General features: G+C 39.2%; 2 protein-coding genes and 1 long non-coding RNA gene across 5 annotated transcripts in view; all 3 read right to left on the bottom strand.

Annotated features, from left to right (window-relative positions):
• On the bottom strand, positions 1–3,846 carry LOC139071820 (uncharacterized). The gene is made up of 4 exons (XR_011521640.1): positions 3,723–3,846; positions 3,557–3,645; positions 3,394–3,468; positions 1–125 (listed from the first exon to the last, which is right to left on the bottom strand). It is a non-coding gene; the product is annotated as an uncharacterized lncRNA (long non-coding RNA).
• Positions 3,847–4,210: 364 nt separating this feature from the next.
• On the bottom strand, positions 4,211–7,301 carry lyve1a (lymphatic vessel endothelial hyaluronic receptor 1a). The gene is made up of 6 exons (XM_015953071.3): positions 7,120–7,301; positions 6,870–7,053; positions 6,647–6,786; positions 5,180–5,407; positions 5,027–5,096; positions 4,211–4,943 (listed from the first exon to the last, which is right to left on the bottom strand). Exons 1-6 carry the CDS (start codon positions 7,199–7,201, stop codon positions 4,835–4,837), a joined length of 813 nt encoding a protein of 270 aa, XP_015808557.3. The 5' UTR covers positions 7,202–7,301; the 3' UTR covers positions 4,211–4,834.
• Positions 7,302–10,189: 2,888 nt separating this feature from the next.
• The window catches only part of mrvi1 (murine retrovirus integration site 1 homolog), a 34,683-nt gene continuing 26,057 nt past the window's right edge, over positions 10,190–18,815 (bottom strand). For 2 of the 3 annotated variants that reach the window (XM_070555012.1, XM_015953069.3), the window contains exons 18-21: positions 16,323–16,387; positions 14,912–15,022; positions 14,367–14,495; positions 10,190–10,963 (exon numbers count right to left, since the gene is read on the bottom strand). In XM_070555012.1, the coding sequence (XP_070411113.1) occupies positions 10,801–10,963; positions 14,367–14,495; positions 14,912–15,022; positions 16,323–16,387 (468 nt within the window). In that variant the 3' untranslated portion in view covers positions 10,190–10,800. The remainder of the gene's footprint in view (positions 10,964–14,366; positions 14,496–14,911; positions 15,023–16,322; positions 16,388–18,815) is intronic. The other variant, XM_070555013.1, reaches the window with a different exon arrangement.

Genomic DNA, 18,815 nt, shown 5'->3' with positions numbered 1-18,815 from the left:
CACGCCTCTTTTGAAACAGTCCAGTGGCTCTTTGGGAACAAGTGAGCTTCTCTCTTTCTCAATACTTTCCCGGTAAAGCGGTAAAGGCTTTCTCGTGTGTTGTCAACCCATCCTTGAGATACAGCCTTGACAAAGAGAGAGACAGAAGATGTGAGACCAGATTAAAACAGGAGAATGCAGAGAAATGGGTCTGGGATGTGGCTGAGTGGTGCGCTAATGGCATCCGATGGGTTTCACAGTGAGATAATGAATGAATGAACCATGGTGCTCGTTCTCCAAAGTAACCATGAATTAGATACTTGGCCAAAGTTCCACATTACAGTGCAGAATAGGACGGACGGACGGACGGACACACACACACACACACACACACACACACACACACACGAGGGGTCCCCACGAGGGGTCCCTGATGAGTATAAATTAGTTGATCAAGTAGCTGCAGGATTTGAATCTACTTTGTATTGGTGGTGGTGTACAATTAATAAAAATGTTCATCGAATTAATTATATTCATTTTAATGTGCAGAGACTCGGCAACTGGACGCAGAGTGGATTCGAGGCTGTACATGGACAGCTGGGCAGCACCCTCTCTCAAGGCCTTTCAGAACCAAATTGCTCTCGACATGATCCTTGCCGAAAAAGGAGGGGTCTGTGTCATTTTCGGCGAAGAGTGAGTCACTAAATTAAATAGAATAAAAAGAAGAGTGTTTTATCAAAGTAAAATTTATTCTGTAAAAGGGGATAATAAAAAAAATGTGGAATACGATTAATGAATTAATGGGAAGAAAAGGAAGGGTAACAGCATCTTTTTAAGAAGTGGACGGGAAAGTTCTCACCAAGCCGAGAGAAATAGCTAGCTATTTTAGCAACTATTTTAGTAATAAAATTCTAAATATAAGGGAAGGACTTGGTTTTGTGGATAAAGATGCAGGATTATCTGGTGAATTAATGAGAGAGAAAATTATGGCAAACAAGACATGTACATTTTCTTTTGTGACTGTAGATGCAGATAAAATAGCAAAATTACTTCAGGATGGTAAAGAAAAACCAGCTGGAGTTGATGAATTGGAGATGAAGTTGTTAAAGTCAGTAGCTGATTGAATTGCAATACCTGTGGCTCACATTATTAATACAAGTCTAGGAGCAGGTGTTTATCCATTTGAATGGAAAATAGCCAAAATAATCCCAATACCAAAGAACAATAGAGAACCGGTTTCTGGAGAAAATAGCAGACCCATTAGTTTACTACCAGCTCTTGGTAAGATAATGGAGCAAGTAATATGTGAACAAATTCAAGAATATTTCTGTATAAATGGACTCAATTCAGTATATCAACACACTTACAGGAAAGGGCACTCCACGGCTACTGCTCTTGCGCAGATGACTGATGATTGGAAGACAGAAATAGATAATAAAAAATTAGTTGGTGCAGTGCTGTTAGACTTAAGTGCAGCTTTCGATGTACTAGATCACGATGTGTTATTGGATAAGTTGCAGTGCTATCGATTTGAATTGACTGCCATCACTATGGAGCTAGGATTGGTACAAGTTACATTGAATATTGTCCCAATCCTAGCTCCATACATAACATGGATGAACAGCTTTCTATCAGATAGGAAAAATATAGTATATTTCAATGGAAGTTATTCTGAGCAAGTAGTGGTGAGCTGTGGGGTGCCACAAGGGAGCGCTCTGGGACCATTGTTGTTTTCAGTCTTTATCAACGACTTACCTCTTAGTTTACATCAAACTACTATTACAATGTATGCAGATGACTCCACAATCCATGCCTCTGCAGATACAGATATGGATTTAAACAGGATTCTAAATGAGGAATTAGCAGTAATAGACACATGGATGACAAGAAATAAATTAGTTTTGAATAAGAAAAAAACAAAGTGTATTATTTTAGGATCTAAATATTCCTTAAAAGAAAACCCAAGGTTAGTGCTGATGGTAGGTGACACAAAAATAGAACAAGTCACGGATGTTCATTTATTGGGGGTGATAGTAGATAACCAAATGTCATGGAATAATCATGTTGACCAGGTATTGATGAAAATGGGAAGAGGGATTGCTGTAGTTAGATACTGCAGGTAGTCTATGTCTAATCAACTGCTAAGGCAAGTAGTCCAAGCTTTAGTATTTGCATATCTGGATTGTGGTTCTGTAGTCTGGTCGAGTACATCAATGGGTAACTTGGCCGGATTACAGGTAGCTCAGAATAAAGTGGCTCGTCTGGCTTTGCAGTGTTCATATAGCACTAGTATAAGTGTAATGAATTCTCGTCTATCATGGCTGCATGTGGAAATAGAATGAAGTATTCACTTTTGTGTTTTGTTTGAGAGAGTAGTGATGACTAAAGCACCAGAGTTATTTTACAGAAAATTCCTATTCTTCTCAGATATACATATTCATTCCACTAGGCAAACGTCACTCTATAGGTTTGTGTTACCTAGGTGTCGAACAACTTTAAAACAAAAAACTGTGAGTAACAGAGCAATGGCGGCTTGGAACACGTTACCTAACTTTCTAGTATTGGAGGATAATTTAATTACTTACAAAAAGAAGTTAAATATATTTTTGTTGAGACAGCAGTAAATGTGTTACTATCTTAAGAAGAGCCTTAGATTTATGTTTTAGTTATGGGAATTGTGACTGAACATGTGAAGGAAATGTCCGAAATGGCTGATGCAGCTTTTGCCATGGTTTGTAATTATTGTGTAATTTGAGCAGATGTTTTTAGTATTTTTTGTTTTTGTGATGTGAGAATGTTTGAGTGAATTTTAATGTAAATATTGGTTGCTGTATTGTGGTGTTGGACCCCAGGAAGAATAGTTGCTGTACAAAGCAGCAGCTAATGGGAATCTAGTAAATAAATGAAATGAAAAACTCCCAGCTTGTAATAGAGGATGCTTGGATTTCAAAGGCAGAGTGGTTTTGGAGGATCTGCCGGTGCAGTGGAGACTGTGCTGGTTGGACCTTATTCCCATTCTCCTCGAGCATAAAACAGAATTCTGACTTTTGTGTCTCTTTCCTTCTTTGTGTGTGATGTCTTAGGGGTTTAAACCTGACAATAAGAGAATTGGCACAGCCTCACTACGGCTGTGCTGACAGATAAATGTCAACATACTGAAAAGATTTTATGGTGATAAGTTTGATCATTTTACAGACATATCTAAGCTTAGCTTCATTTTCTGGGAAGGGACAATCTTTTGTGAGAATTAAAGAATTTATGTTTCTAAACATCCCTCAGAGTCCAGTGCTGCAGCACCTGTGCTACCTGGCCCAGATGCCTATTGCTATGTCTCCACTGAGCAACAACAGCCTTTTCCTGGAATATTCCAAGAAAACCCTCAGAGAATTCCTGCACAAAGGTCTGTGTGTGTACCTGTACACAGACGATCCCATGCAGTTTCACTACACCAAGGAAAAACACACCGTAGGGCAGCAGTCAGGTTTAGTCCTGCAGAGATCAGAGTTCTGATCCATAGATTCTAGGAACCGCTGATGGAGGAGTACGTTATTGCAGCGCAGGTGTGGAACCTCAGTACCTGTGATGTTTGTGAAATAGCGAGGAGCAGCGTGCTGCAGAGTGGCCTGAGTCACCAGGTAGCGGTTTCTCCATGCACAATCAAATCAGCTGGAAAAGGATTCAACCGTTAGATCAATTTCTATTGATCTCTTTAAGGAAAAAAGCTCTTTTTGGGGTCGAATTACCTAAAAGATGGACACAAAGGCAACAACATTCGCCGGACCAACGTGGCCCAGATCCGTACGGCCTACAGACACGAGATGTTGTGCAATGAGCTCAGCTTTATAGTGGACTCTGTGCAGTCGGAGGCCATTGACTCCTATTGAGGGGAATACAAGGGAACCAATCAAAGCATGCTGCAGATGTGGATGATCAGCTGACTTTATTATGAAAGATGCCCCTGCTGCATTTAATGGTAAACTAAACATACACCAAATATTTTCTGTTAGAAAAACAAAGTGATAAAGAAGACACATACTTTACGATTCAATTTACAAAGGCGTGGAATAAACTTGTCAGATCTTGTTTTTGCCATTGAAAAAACACACATTTCAGTTGTTTTACAGAAAAAAAGAACGCTTTATAGCTGTAACATAGATGTGTGATATCTGAAAGTTTCATTTTTTATTTTAAAGATTCAGCATGGATTACGAGATTTTTAAAAAAACAACCTAATGTAGCACAAAAGCTTATCTTTTTATATGAGGAACCTAAATATTAGATCTCAAACATTTTCATTAAATGATGCAAAAGATGAAGAACAAATACACAAAATAAAATTAATCCCATTACTTAAAGGAATACTAAGCAGTTTTGCTTGCTTTTAGCACCCCCTAGTGTCCGTTATAATGCTGTGCTTTTGCTTTTTAACACCTTAATCTAACAGTTAAAACATCTCCCTGGACTTTATTAGTGTCTACAGGAGTGATATATCACTAAATTAAACAAATCAGCTGTTCATGATCTAAAACATGCAGGAAATGTATGCAGGACTGCAGCGCCAGTTATGTCAGCTCACTCCAACAGGTGGCAGCCCATCACTCTGAATTTGCAAGTGCGGCATTCTGGTCACAGCGGGCGGTGGGGGTCTGAGTGACATTTCATTAACTATGTGAAGGGTCTTTTTAGCACATTTTGGCTCAAGAAAACAGTTCAAACATATGAAAAAGTTGCATAGTATGGTTTTGAACATAAATCAAGGCACAAATTCTTGTTCAAACAAGAGAGGGAGAGAAAAAAAAAAGTTTTGTTTTCATAGAAAAAAACCTTGTTTTGACCCGTCTCCCACTTCTATTACCTAATCTTCCTGAACAGCTGTCTTAGTTTCTGTTATGTTTTTCACGCACGTCCACTCTTCTGTCTGGATGTAGTCTTTCTGCTGCTTCTTGTCGGAGCAACGTCTTCTCCTTTTTCATCAGGAGAAACAGAGAAAGGGATTTTTAACATGTTTCGCCTTCACAGTTCAGAACACTCAGAGTTGATTACTTACAGTTTCATGTAAGCAAGAACAGCTGCGGAGATCAGAAGACCGCAGGTGCAGGAGATGAGCACAGCTTTTGCTGGAGCAAAAATGAAAAATCAACACTTATTTGTGATTCGTTGCTGGTTTTTATTGAAGTTTTGCCACAGCTGAGTCTCCTACCTCCTGTTGATCCGTGTGTGTTGCCAACAGATCGGGCGGCTTCAACCTCATTGTTCGTAGTTATAGGAGTTGATAAAGAAGAAGAAGGAGGAGGATGAGAGGAGGGGGAGGTGGAATGTGTTGAGGATGTAGTCAGGGTGGAGTTTAAAACCACAGAAGAAGGTTGAGTGCTTTCTGAGTAAAACTCGCTGCTTTGGGTTGATGCGTCCGTCATTTGTTCTGCTGCATCTGTGGAAAGTTATGTAGTAAAATAAATGTAGATAGAATCTTTTAAAATAAACTTGTAAAAACATGTTTTCTTACCTAATTTTAAAGGTATAGCACTCTCATTTAGTCAATACATTTCAGTGGTCTCTAGTAGTTATGAATACCTTGCAGAAGGTTAAAAAAGCAGAGATGCGTTTGTTTAAGGAACTAGAAGTGAGCCACTTCAGCAGAGAGCTTAACACGGCAGGATTCGGAGTCTTATATCCTGATTTTTGGACATCTCACCCTGGATTGGAAAACGAAAACGCAACTCTACCGCTGCCTCTGTTTGCTTTGAAACACGGATGTTTTATCTCCACAAATAACACAAGCCTGGAGGAGTTCTGCTGTGTGGTGGAGTTGCTAACGCTAATGGTTAGCTTCTACTAGTCAAGACATTCTCTGCTGTCTCCTGGACACTAAACCTACAGCAGCCTTCCCAGTCATGAGTCAAGATGGGTGAGTCCATGAATGGTTAAGGGGAGCCCTTGTTTTTATCCCCCCCCCCAGTGTCCGTTTGTAGAAACGAAAGCAAAACCTTGTTGTGCGTTCGTCTTTTTAACACCTTAATCCAACAGCTACAATGTCTCCCCAGCCTTTATTAGTGTCTACAGGAGTGATTCTTCACTAAATTAAACAAATCAGCTGTGTTGATCTAAAACATGAAGGAAACTTGCTGGAAGCAGATGCAGCACCAGATATGGCAGCTCAATTTTTTTCCAAGTCCCAACAGAGCAGCCCACCAGTCTGAAGTTGCAAGTGCTATATTATGGCCACAGAGGGCGATAGGGTCTGGGTGGCATTTCATTACCCCTGTAAAGGGCCAGTTTAGCACTTACTGGCTCAAGAAAATTATTAAAAAATATGAAAAAGTTGCATAGTATGGCTTCAAATGACAGTGTGACGTAGATCTGTCAGGATTTTTAAATCCTATTTTCTATCAGAAGCTGATGCAGGAGATAGGTGTAGGAGACTATTTTCATGTTCAGCCTGCTTGAAAAACTCAAAGTGGCTGTTTACAATCAGAAATAATCATAAAAATGTTTTTTTGAGTATTCCACACCTTTGAAAACTAAACTACTCAGATTAAATTAAAATAATATTTTAAAAGCTATAAAAAATATTAGTTCTGTTTATTACCATTAATCTAATTTAGCATATTCTGGTTTAAATTAATATTAAATGCAATTGTTTTCATTGAAGCTACAAGAGGTGGTGTACCTGATTCATTAAAGCAGAACACATCAAACTTTGCTGTGACCGTGACTCTCCATGGCACCAGCCCAGTCCGGTTTCTTCCACAGTTAGGAAGAGCCATTTTCCGAGGAATGACTACAAAATGTTCATCAATCCATCCAAACCTAAACCAAACAGAACAGTGTGTTTTTTTTCTCTTTTTTGTTTTTGCTGAGGAGGCTTCATGCAGCACCTTCTACGTTTTCACCTGCACGTTTCCAAACCTCTCCTCAGAGCTGCTTCTACTTGTGCTTTGGAGGCGATGCTCAGTCTGAGGGACCTGCAGAACTTCCGGGCTTCAGAGGCATTGAAGGCATACTGGAGCTGGTTACGGCTGTCCGCGTAGCTCACCTGGACCACTCCAGCTATGCTCTGGTTCTCTGCTGGGAAAACTGGGTGCAGCATGACATTTCAGATATGTCAAAACCCTTTTGCATTCTACTGAGAATTTGACTTACCTCTGATGTGGCGTGTGTTCTGATCAGAAAAAACTGAAGTAAAACACAACACTGACGTGATGCAAAGCCAGATGATGTTCATGCTGAGAGCGGAGAATATGCCGAGGAGGAACCAGCGCGGCCGGATTTCACTCGGTTAAATAGAGATGAGTGTTCTCTGGGGTGTGTGGACTCGGTCATAGCCGGAGAGAAAAGGAAAAGGAAGGAGGAAGTATAGAGCACAGGTCAGAACATGAGCATCTTATGTTCCAGGAGAGATAGAGGTGTGAGGAAATGCAGACACAAGTCCTCGAATTAAACGTGTGATTGAGAAAAAAATAATTAGGCACCAACAATAAGACTCGGACAAAGCAGTGTAGAAGCTGGTTGACCTTTTTGTGAGACTGAAGTTCATTTCCTTCCTGTCCTTAGGATTTCCTCTCTTGAGACATTACTCAATCACAAATGCACTTGTTATCTCTGGTGTCCTCCAATGGGCCTTTGGCGCTTCAACAAAAACACATCCCTCTACAAAACACGAAGGCAGTAAATGACGCAGTGTGCTGACGAAGGCTTTGCTGTGTTTTTGTCGGGTGTCAGCGAGGTTAGTGAGCGTGACACACAACAACTCAAAGATGGACAAATCTGAACGGATGTTTGGGTTTTGGGTGAAACTGAAGGATCCCAAATGAGATAACGAAACCCCTCTGTGATAGCAGACTTTGAACATGTTGGGAAACCTTGAATAAAAATGTCTTGACATCTGAATCTGAAGCAGCTAAATTAATTTTCAATCCGTAACTAATTCATCACTTGAATCGTCACGTGACCTGTAAAACATCCTGTAGTCAAATTTGGTTCCTGCAATCACAATCTCGCTCCTGAGTTTCATGGTTGTTGCCAGTTACGGATCAGCACCAGAAGATTCTAGATAACAAGCAAAGACGAGTCATGCACAGTAAGTTGATAAGTAGATAAATGCACATTTGTTACATATGATGTTCACTCTTCAGTGTTTTATGGTAGGGAGCACTTACTACGATAATATGCCTCTGGTGTAGAGGAAGTGTTGCTTTTACAGTGTTGCTGTTAGCTTGCTGTTAAAGTTCTGAACGACTCATTAAAGGAAGTAAAGCATCACAATTGTCTCATTATTTACTTCACACACACATTTCACTGTAATTTAGAGTTGTTGGTTTAGAAATGTAGCTTGAGATATTTTTAGAGCCAACTATTTGCTTCTAAATCACTGTTAGCATTGTTAGCTCAACGTTAGCCTCTAGCTATTAGTAGAGTAAAACAACAAAATGATGTGGCTTCTTAAGGGCACAAGAAATAGTTTTTGGGTCACCCTTGTTCTTTAAATAATTCTGGAGCTTTTTGCCATTCATAGTCGAATTACAAATGCCAGCGCTGCAGCGCTAGCTCACTGGAGACACAGCAGCCCCACACTCACTAATGGTAAACAATAGCTATGTATGTCCCTCCGTCCTCTATTTTGAAAGGACAAAAACGGACAACCCCTAGCTCGCTGAAAATTAAATATGTTTCCATTTAGGGTTAGGGTTCGTGTCAGTTTACAGTGAAAGCAAATAGACTGCACTAGTGTTTAAACTCATGAGTCTGCAACTGTGGACTTGGTTCTTGGACACTGGCAACTGTAGGTGTCAGCAAATCCTCAATATTAATAAGCCTAAAACAGAATCTTAAAGTACAAGTTCACTTAGGACTAAAATAAAAAATACTGCCGTTATTAGTTTTTTTTTGTCTCAATATGGGTTTGCGTAACCTCAAATAGGATTTTACGAAACCTAATTGGGCACAACGGACACACGCCGAGAGTTGATCGCCTTGGCGGGCTTTCCCAGAATAGAGTGTTCAGTGGTAATGGCCGAAACACTCGATGATTTCTGGGTCTACTGCTGATGATGTGTCCGAAATTTGTATAAATTTAATTTGTAGGAAGGTAATGTAGTTACCATACATCTAAACCCCAACTAGGGAACCGAGAACTATCAGTTTAGCTCTAATTGAGATTCATTAAAGGCACTTGGCCTCAAAATCTAACCTCTACCATAAACTAACACTAATCCTAACCAAGGATGAATGACAACACGTCTTAAACCTTAGATGGGCCACATCCCTAACCCTAGACCTTCAACTCTAACCATAACCTTGGTTCATCATGCATAGAAAAGAAGATCTATTAGGTTATAGATAAAACAAAAAAATCTTCAATTTGAATCATAGCCAAAACTACAAAACATCTCAATCTCCTTTACACTTCTCTTCACTCTCCCATTCCTTCTCCTTTAATCAGGAGAGGGTTTAGGGGGAGCCAGGTGAAGCCTAGTCCAGCTCAGTTGTGGTTGAATGTAAGAACACGGTGCCACCTCTGCTACCTGGTCTCTATACTCCCTTTTGCTGTCTCTCTCTCTCTGTCTCTCTCCCTCTCTCTCGCTCTTTCTCTCACTCTGGAAAGTCCAACAATGGAAGGGGGTTTCTGAGTGACATGCGGCGGCCCGTGCACTGCCAGTGGTTCCCTAATTAAACTGTTTCGGTCACTGGACTGACTCAGGGGGAAGTCATTGAGTTATATCTGCTGAACCTAACCGTAACCCAACACCTGCTGCACATAGACGCCACCGTTACAACAAACCTGTTTATACTAAACCAAGACAATGAATATTTGAATTCTCTATTTTGTGCTATGCAACTAGATCATCATCATCAGTATTATTATTATTATTATTATTGTTAACAATAATATTAATAATAACAATAATAATAATGATAATACATCAAACTTATTAAACGCCTTTTAGGACACTCAAAGACACTTTCATGCACTCTCACATTCACACACTGCAAGTGATGGTAAGCTGACAGAGGCAAGGCTGCCATTTGGCGCCGTCAGCCCCTCTGACCACCACTTACACAGACAAGTTGGGTGAAGTGTCTTGCCCAAGGACACAACAGCAGAATACCCCTGGTGGGAGCTGGAATCGATCCCACGACCCTCCAATCATGAGGCAACCCGGTTTACCTCCTGAGCTACTGCTGCCCCCAAATTACATTCAAATGACAAAGATTACATTCTTAAACACTTTTTATTTGAAGGCAAAGCACAACTTCCAAAAAGTATTTAACACAGACACTCAAACCATCTGAAAAGTGCTCTCATAAGAAAGTAAATCTGCCAGTGATCAGAATCCAAAATAACACAAACCACAACTGCAAAAATATTGCACTTAAGAAACTACTTTCAATGTGTTTGTCTAAATTTTAAATATCTTCTATGGAAAATAACAATAATACAGTTAAAAAATATAAATTTAAAATCTTTGAATGCGTAGTTTTGTATTAAAAGTGTGTAGATAAATATGTTTTTGTCTCCTGTGGCATTTGGAGCTATGGTCATCCTTCAAAGTACCAGAATGTGTCCTCACAGAAGCCTCTAAATCAATAAAACATGATTTATCTTCCTGTGGAATTGGTCCCTAAACCCAAATGAGTCTATTTACTTCAGAAAAGTTTCATTGTAATCCCAACATTCCTCTGATTTAAGTGTCGGGGTCGGTCCATTCAAGTGAGTCTGGGTGTAACGATGTGACAACGTGACAGACTTGTGGTGTTCTTTGTTTTTAGTTGTGCTTTCAGTCCAGTGGCCTCTGCTGTGTCTGGTAAACAGCCTCTGACATCTTACGTGTCATCGCGCCGATTGTAGTAGTCGCTGAAGAAGGTGAAAATACTGATAACCACACACATCACCACTAACAGCGACAGGAAGATCCAAAGGAGTCGCCGCATGACCGAGAACTTGGGACAAAACTGATCGAGAAGAGCCAGGATCTCCACCATCCTCCTGAGAAGAGAAATAGAGAAAATGTTCATCGTTATTTCTATAGCAACTTCCTATATCTTCGTGGAGGCCCAAGGTGCTGTTTACGACATCACAACAGCTAAATGTGTTGCTTGAGTTCCATTATTACATTCAACCCTATGATTGCCAGAGGCTTTGATTTGGTTCACTTATCTCAGTTTTTTTTTAAAGCCTCTTTAGCAGGATTAGAGCTTCCTGTAACAACACGGGGAGTCCAATCCTACATGTCTTCTACCGTTAGTGAATTATTTAAATACTACAAGTGACAATTGAGTAGCATTTATTTATTTTTTTAGTTCGTTGTATGATTTCAGGACAAGACTTTGCACGTATTTCTTATATAGTTAAAATAAAAACATTAGCTAATAGAATTTCCCCAAAAATCTAATTATTCCTTAATGTATCACTCAATCAAGATGTCCAAATTTTGTGGGACATCTGAGTTTGGGAATTCTCATATGACTGTCAACATTTAAATGCAGTTTTATGGTAACATTACTCCCAAAAGTCTTTTTTCAGGTTGTGCATGTTCCTTCACACTATCACACATTGTAAAGTACTTTATTGAGATTAGGCAGTAAAAAAGCCCCCAGATAAGGTGATGTAAACTTTATGATTTCTGTCTAAATACACTTTGTTTTCATTTATCAGTTATCATTAGATGATTTGCATTTTGTCTGCAAAATATGAAAAATTTCCATGCAATTTTTATTCAATTAAAGAAAAATTGGAATAATACAAAAATAAAATACAATTTCAGTTGAGACATTTTATATAAAAAATGTCTCCGAATGATTTTAGGAATAATTTATTCTTTATTTTTATGAAATAAATAAATAAATAAATAAATAAATAAATAAATAAGTGGGAGAGTGTAGTTTTCTGCCGCCAGGGGGCAGTACACACATTTCAGGGTAGTTTTACACCATATCGCCGTGACTGTTACTAGTTGAAAAACATTACGGTAAACGTTGGAGCAGAAAGCATGCAACCTCGGCGTGACTCCTCAGACTTTGATGGTCCTTCACTTAATTTGATCGAGAGAATGGAACGCCGATTGTAGTTTTCTGGCGTTGCAATGTCTGGATCTGCTCGGGGCCCTGCGCCTGCTGATGATGTCATCATACTAGGACAATACTGCTCAGCCATAATATAATAAATCACTTTTTCAATTCTGTTCTTTCACGCATGTTTTGGAAAGAGTTTAGAAGTTTAGTTAATAAATTTGCGTTTCTTACTACCTGAATGTTTTTGAACATGGTAACTTCTGTAATTCATACATCCAGCCAGTCATCTAGTGTGACGTCATCGACAGATAAAGAACCCGAGTCGGCCAGAAGGAAACATGGCGTCTAATGTTGCGTCCTTAAAAACACTAGTCCCGCACCCTGTGAACCTTAGACCAATTTTTATGTTTTTTGGTGCAAAGCCGCCAATAATTTTCAACTGGACATAATTGAATTCATTTTCAACGTTTTGATGTATTTTCCCAGAGATTAACTCATTCAGCTATTGATGACTAAAGTCGTCAGTTGCGTTTTTTCAACAGGGCAGGCTTGGGAACAAGCTCCTGTATCTTGAGAGTAAACACCACAGCTCTAAAGATGATTTTCATCCGTGTGTGTCACACGTCACGTAATCAGGAAGCAGACAACCCATGAATTAGGAGATTGTTTTGGGATGCCGCTACGCTTAAAGCGAGGTGCAAACCGGAAAAGCTTCGGCAGCTCACACTTAACGGAAACAGCTAGAAACACGCTGATTTTTCCTGATGCAAGATGTGAGTCTACTCCTTCTTTTGGTAGTTTTGGTGTTTGGTCATAGAGCACAATATTCTGTGACTCTTGAAAAACAGTAAAAATGATCAAAAGCGCTGGCAGTCAGAGGCTTTCTGATCAGAAATCGGCTGGCAGTGAATAAGTTAATGGTAAAAACTGCACAATGTCTCTTTAATGACTTATATGTGTTTCAAATATAACAAACACTTTTGGTAACACTTCCTTTAACAGTCCCCTAATTACTAAGTACTTACATGGTAATTACATCAGAAGTTAAAAAGTATTATTGTGTAATGAAAGTGTAATTATTGTGTAAAGCAATATTTACTGGGAATGATTAATAAAAATAAAAACTACAATTGAAACTGCGTCACATGGTAATAACTGTTTAAGAACTCAGAAACAATGATCCACTTTAACGTACTATGTAATTACCATGTATTTTCATCTTCTTCCAGTTCTTGGAGAGTACAGATGCTTTTTTCCTCCTCTCCTCCCTATCTTATCCCAAGGCTCTTTGTCTGTCTTTGGGTGCACGGCGCTTCTGCATTTTTTCTGTAAACTGGAAATGATTAAAAATGGACCTGGTCAGCTGGTCTCAACGTGATTGACAAGATTTTTTCAACAATGAGAATGGAAGAAGGGGCTCCTGGTCTGTGGCGGCTCCAGAATTTTTTTTCCTGCAGGTGCTATGAAGGAGCTAGTCTTTTTATTGAGGGTGCTATGAAGGAAGTGGTCATGCGTACCTATTGTTCTCTAAAACACCTTCAACACTAGCAGATACACATGCGTGCACAAAACCTCAACAACACCTGAAACAATCATTAATATACATCAAAAAACATATGAACAATCGCAGACTTTTCCATGAAATCATAAACACATACAGCCACACAGAAAACCATCTATAGTGTTGCAAGGTTAGCTAATGTTAGTGTTAGCATTTCCAGCGGCAAAACCCTCGACTGCTGCGGCGGTTGAGGTTTGACTCTCTTCATCCAGATCCGTAGGTTTTTGTGGGTCTGAGATCACTTCCAAAGATTCATTCGTTTCTGATTGAACCCGTGGAAATTTGGGCAACAAAAACCGATCCATTTTACCGCTAGCTCTACCTTTCACTCGTTCATAGGTGGAAAATGAGGTCAAAAGTTAACATCAATTTCCTGTTTTGGTTTAAGTTTTTACTATCTATATGATAATTTACTGATTATTTTTGTTTTGTATGTTAAATATTAACACATCCACATGTTAAATTAACATTAAATTGTAACAAAAAATAAATCTAATTGTTGCGAATGACCACAGTCACCAATTCTTGTCATGTGTCTATGCTGATGTATGTTTATATGTCTGATCTCAGAATTGTGTGTACTGAAACTCTAATTTCCCTCTGGGATTAATAAAGTATCTTTGAATTTGAGTAAGTACTTAGTAGTTAGGGGACAGTAAAAGAAAGCATTACCACACTTTTAAATCATTTAAATTAGTGTTCAGAGATCATTCTTCTATGTTTGTTATAAACTTAACATAAGCTTTACATCTGTGAATAATAGTGAAATGAATTTACAGAATGTGCTATTTTTTAAATAGAAGTACATTCTGTTTACCTGTTGCTTTTATACCTCTTTCCACTTTCTTCATCCTTATGCTTCAGCTCCTGCAGCTTCTCTGCTTCGCTGTCATCTTCACATTTCTCCTCCAGGAGTGCTCTGCTTTGCTTCAGCCCCTCTTGGTAGCTGCAGATCAAACGTGTCACGTTTTTACATCCAGGAGACATTATAGATTAACCCTGAATAAACTAATCCAATATAAAGGAATCTGGCTGTTTATTCTAAAAATAAAGTGATATATATATATTAATATCACATAAAACTTCAAAGATTTATTTTATATAAAATGGTATTTGGAGCAAAATTAGGTTAAAATATCATTTTTTAGATTGTATAGCAGGCACCTGTTTAGAAGTACAGATATTTTTTGTTATATCAGACCAATAATTTATGTTTGCATCAACAGTAAAGCTGATATTTTATGAGAAGTCCTCTTAGAGGATCAGGAAACTGAATAAAAACACACAAGTGATAAATTATGAGCAATAAAAATGTCACCAGAGAGAGTTTTTTACATATCAAGGAGCAGGAGTTGGCCTCACCCTTTATTGTACGCTTCCTCCTGGACCTTTGCCTTGATCTCAGCTCTGATCTCCTCCAAATCTACTGCAGGTTTGGCTGGCTCGCTTTCCTGCTCCAACACGCTCTTTCCACTGCATTGTTTTAGATAGGAAAGCAGAGAACAGTCAGCCTTGGACACCACCGATCATCCAGCACATGTTAGAAAAGTTCAGATTCCATCAAAACAACATGGACAGTAAAGGACACGCTGCAGCTCCGGCCGAGGGAGGGCGTGCATCAACACCACTGCAGAGGTGCTGAGCGCAAACAGAAGAAGTTGAGCTTACAAGTTGAGTTGTTATTACTGTTCTCAGATGACTGAGGCTCATAATATGACTGAAGCCTTTGGCCTGGACTTTTTCAGCCTCCTCACAAACATTTAGATTAGCAAAAGCCTCACTGGGTTTTGGCTCACTGGGGTCCTTCTTTGCAAAGCATCTGCAGGTCACACATACAAGCCAAAACACCAATGCAGCTAAAGAAGAATAGAATTAAATGTGTAGGCTTTCTCGTGAAATACACTGCTTGTCCAAATAAAGTTGCCAGCTGGATGTAACTAACCTAATACGAGCCTCCGTTTGGATAATTACTGCATGGGTGATTATCTTTCAGCTGCAACAAGTTATTTAACCCCAACTGGTGGTTGTGGAAAAGATGTTAGTCTGTTTGAGAAGGGTCAGGTCGTTGGCGTGCGTCATGCAGAGAAAACATAAGGAGATTGTAGAAATGACTAAAATTGGGTTAAGAACTGTCCAACAGTTTATTAAAAACTGGCCTGATGAGTCCAGTTGGACCCTGTTCCAGACTGATGGTCATGCCTAGTGCCTAACTGTACAAGCCTGTGGTGGCAGTGTTATGATCTGGGGTTGCTGCAGTTGGTCAGGTCTAGGTTCAGCAACAGGATGTGCTCCAAGAATGAGTATAGAGAATAAGTTTGTTTTTGGGGGGTGATTGCTTTGGACACGTGCCAGGTGAGTGTGATCACCTTTTGTTGTTTGCTGGCTAAAAAAATCATTCTGTCCAAGTGAAAAGACTCTGGCCCAGCGCGTATGATCAGTGGGTTACAGAGGTTATGGCACACATACACCTAGAAAAGATTAGGCACACTTCAAGGGGCTTGGTTTCTAAGTCTGGTCTGGTTTTCTTTTATGTCCTATTCTGATGATGTGCCGGTTAATAGTTTTCTATGATTATTAATTTAAATATTTCTTATGAACTTGTTTTTGTGTTTTAACTTGTATCATGTAACCTGTTGTGATGTTTATTTTCTTTGATTCAGTGTAGCGGGGTGGTTAGGGGTGTTTTGTTTGGATGTTTGCTGTTGTGTTTTAAAAATGTTAATAACCCCAAACCCAATAAAAAAAGACTCTGTTAAAAAAGAAATGAACATACCACTCTGCTGCTGATGGTGGTGCTGCTTCGGTGGATGGACTTCCTTTCACATCGTTTGCTTCACACTAAAGAAAACAGCATTTTAGAATGTCACTTCACTTGAACTACCAAACAGTTAAAAGGATACTTAGCCGTTTTGCTTGTTTTTAGCACCCCCTAGTGTCCATTATTAATTCCCTGTGATTAAACCGAAAGTGAAACTTCTTGCTGTGAGTTTGTCTTTTTAACACCTTGATCTAATGGTAGAAACATCTCCTCAGCCTTCATTAGTTTCTAGCGGAGCAGTCCATCACTAAATCAAACAAATCAGCTGTGTTCACCACCTAAAACATTTAATTTACCCTGTAAAGCAGGGGTATTCTGTAGTATTCAGTAGCTGCTTCTCTAATTATTGCCTCCCTATATTATCATCATTTCATTGTATTTATATTCTAATTCTAAGTTTACCTTATCGTTTATTTTTTATGTTCTGCACTAAGTACCGCAGCAATTTCCTAATGTTGTGATTCTCACACATATGGCAATAAAACCTTTCTGAATCCGATTCATTCCCGGGCCTGGAAGGCCGGTATCCAGCATGTTTTGGTGGTTCCTCTGCTCAAGCATACTTGATTCAGTGGCTGAGTCACCTGTGCAGCAGCTAACAGGCTCGGCAGAAGCCTCTTAATTACCTGCTTATTGAAATCAGGTGAGTTAAAACGAAAACGTGCTGGATACCGGCCCTCCAGGCCTGATATGGAATACCCGGCTGTGAAGGGTAATTTTTGCACATACTGGCTCAATAAAATCATTTAAAAATTGTAAAAAGTAGCATATTTTCCCTTTAACGATTGAATATGGAACACCAACATCACAGAGACATCTAGCGTGTGGAGGTTGTACTTGCAACAATAGAACAAGATTTCCAGCCATCGGGAGGCCAGGGTCACTGCCGATACGTGAAGTGATCAGCCATCACCATGCCAAGTGACAAATCGTACAGGGTAAGGACTAATTTCTGCTAATGAGTTTATTTCACAACAGTTTTTAACGTTTGAACATCTTCTGGGCTCAGAAGCAGCTACTTGACTTGCTGAGTCCATCGTTTTCCACAGTGCCAGTCTTGCTGTGCCAAGCGGAGAGTTTACTGTATTTGGCAACACACAATGGAGCCCTCTAGTGGCTGATAGACATAAACATAGGGTGTTTCTCAATGTCAAGGTGACTGGCCTTGCGAGGACACTGTCCTTCATTGATCAAAGAAAACAGTTAAATGGAACAGACTTGCATCACGTGACCGCGGCTTCTACGGCGGTCATGTAACGTCACGTGACACGGGAGATAACGTTTTATACATATTAGTTTCAATATAAATATATAAGAAGTCTTTTACTTTTTAAATTGTGTATATATTTGTTAAATTAAATATATAAGTTAGTTAGTACCGGCTAGCCACCGAAGCTGCAACTACTAAGCAACTAACCAACAACAGATAACTTCTTTGAATCTAAAAAAAACATTTTAAATTAGTTGACTTGCTTTTAAACTTGAAAACTGTCTCCAAAGTAGCTGCCGGCTTCTGATCCGCCGTCCTTTTGGGTAATTTTTTATCAAGGCTAGGCTACAAGACACCTCACGTGTGTCCTCGCTCAGCTAGCTAAACGGCTAACAAACGGAGAACACGCGCCTCAGTAGAACATGAACATTGGAACACGCCTTGGCGGCTCCCGATGACGTGTCTCCTAGGCAACCGAGGCGGGGCCAAGACATCAAGGCAAGGTTCCTTGGCATTGAGAAACACCCATAAACCCAGTGTAGTGCCCGCAGAAATTTTTTTGGGATTATTTTTCAATTAAAATGTAGCTTTTAAAGGAAATACTGAACCTTTATTCTGCACACCTCTAAACGTACCGTGGAGGTATAATTATTTTTTTAAATGCAGCTTTTTATGACCTTGTTCAATATTCAACCTTTAATAGTAAATTTTGATTTTATTTTTAGGAAACTTAACTTTCTGGAGGACTTTTAAGAAGTAGAGCTACTTTTGTTTATTTTTACTGGTTTTTATTTTATGAACTTATCTTTTGTATTTCGTTCCTTTCATTACTTTTATTAGCTGTCTTTAAAATGTTTTTTAAATGCACGTTCTTTCATTTGCTTTGCATTAGGGATGTTCGATATTGTCGGTCGATCTTGGCAATAGATTGAAACATTAGAAAATATCGGTATTGGTTTTTACTCTCTTAATGAAACACCTACATACCACACGCATCAAACTCTTCAGCTACTTCTTCTCTCACTCAAAATGTCAAAACATGACAAATCAGAGGTTGTGTTTTTTTCTGTTTGGCGCAACTGGCCTAACTGAAGTTGTCATATTTTGTACAAATAAAGTTTAAGTAAGACAGGATATATGTGATGTTAGTTATCTAAAATAAGTTCGTTTTACCTTTTATGTGAAGGGAGGACCCCACATATATCAGATGTCAGTAACAGAGAGAATATTGCACAATT

The sequence above is a fragment of the Nothobranchius furzeri genome, chromosome 9 (genome assembly GCF_043380555.1).
Source record: "Nothobranchius furzeri strain GRZ-AD chromosome 9, NfurGRZ-RIMD1, whole genome shotgun sequence".
In the NCBI taxonomy this organism is placed as follows: Eukaryota; Metazoa; Chordata; class Actinopteri; order Cyprinodontiformes; family Nothobranchiidae; genus Nothobranchius; species Nothobranchius furzeri.
This window is presented reverse-complemented; position numbering and strand designations above follow the sequence as displayed.

Bases quoted from the DNA above. Each gene is read 5' to 3' on its own strand.
- lyve1a (XM_015953071.3), bottom strand. From the start codon at position 7,201: ATGAACATCATCTGGCTTTGCATCACGTCAGTGTTGTGTTTTACTTCA. The intron at 7,054-7,119 runs GTAAGTCAAATT...TGCTGCACCCAG, and splicing joins GAACACACGCCACATCAGAG to TTTTCCCAGCAGAGAACCAG. The intron at 5,408-6,646 runs GTACACCACCTC...AACTTTCCACAG, and splicing joins GTTCTGCTTTAATGAATCAG to ATGCAGCAGAACAAATGACG.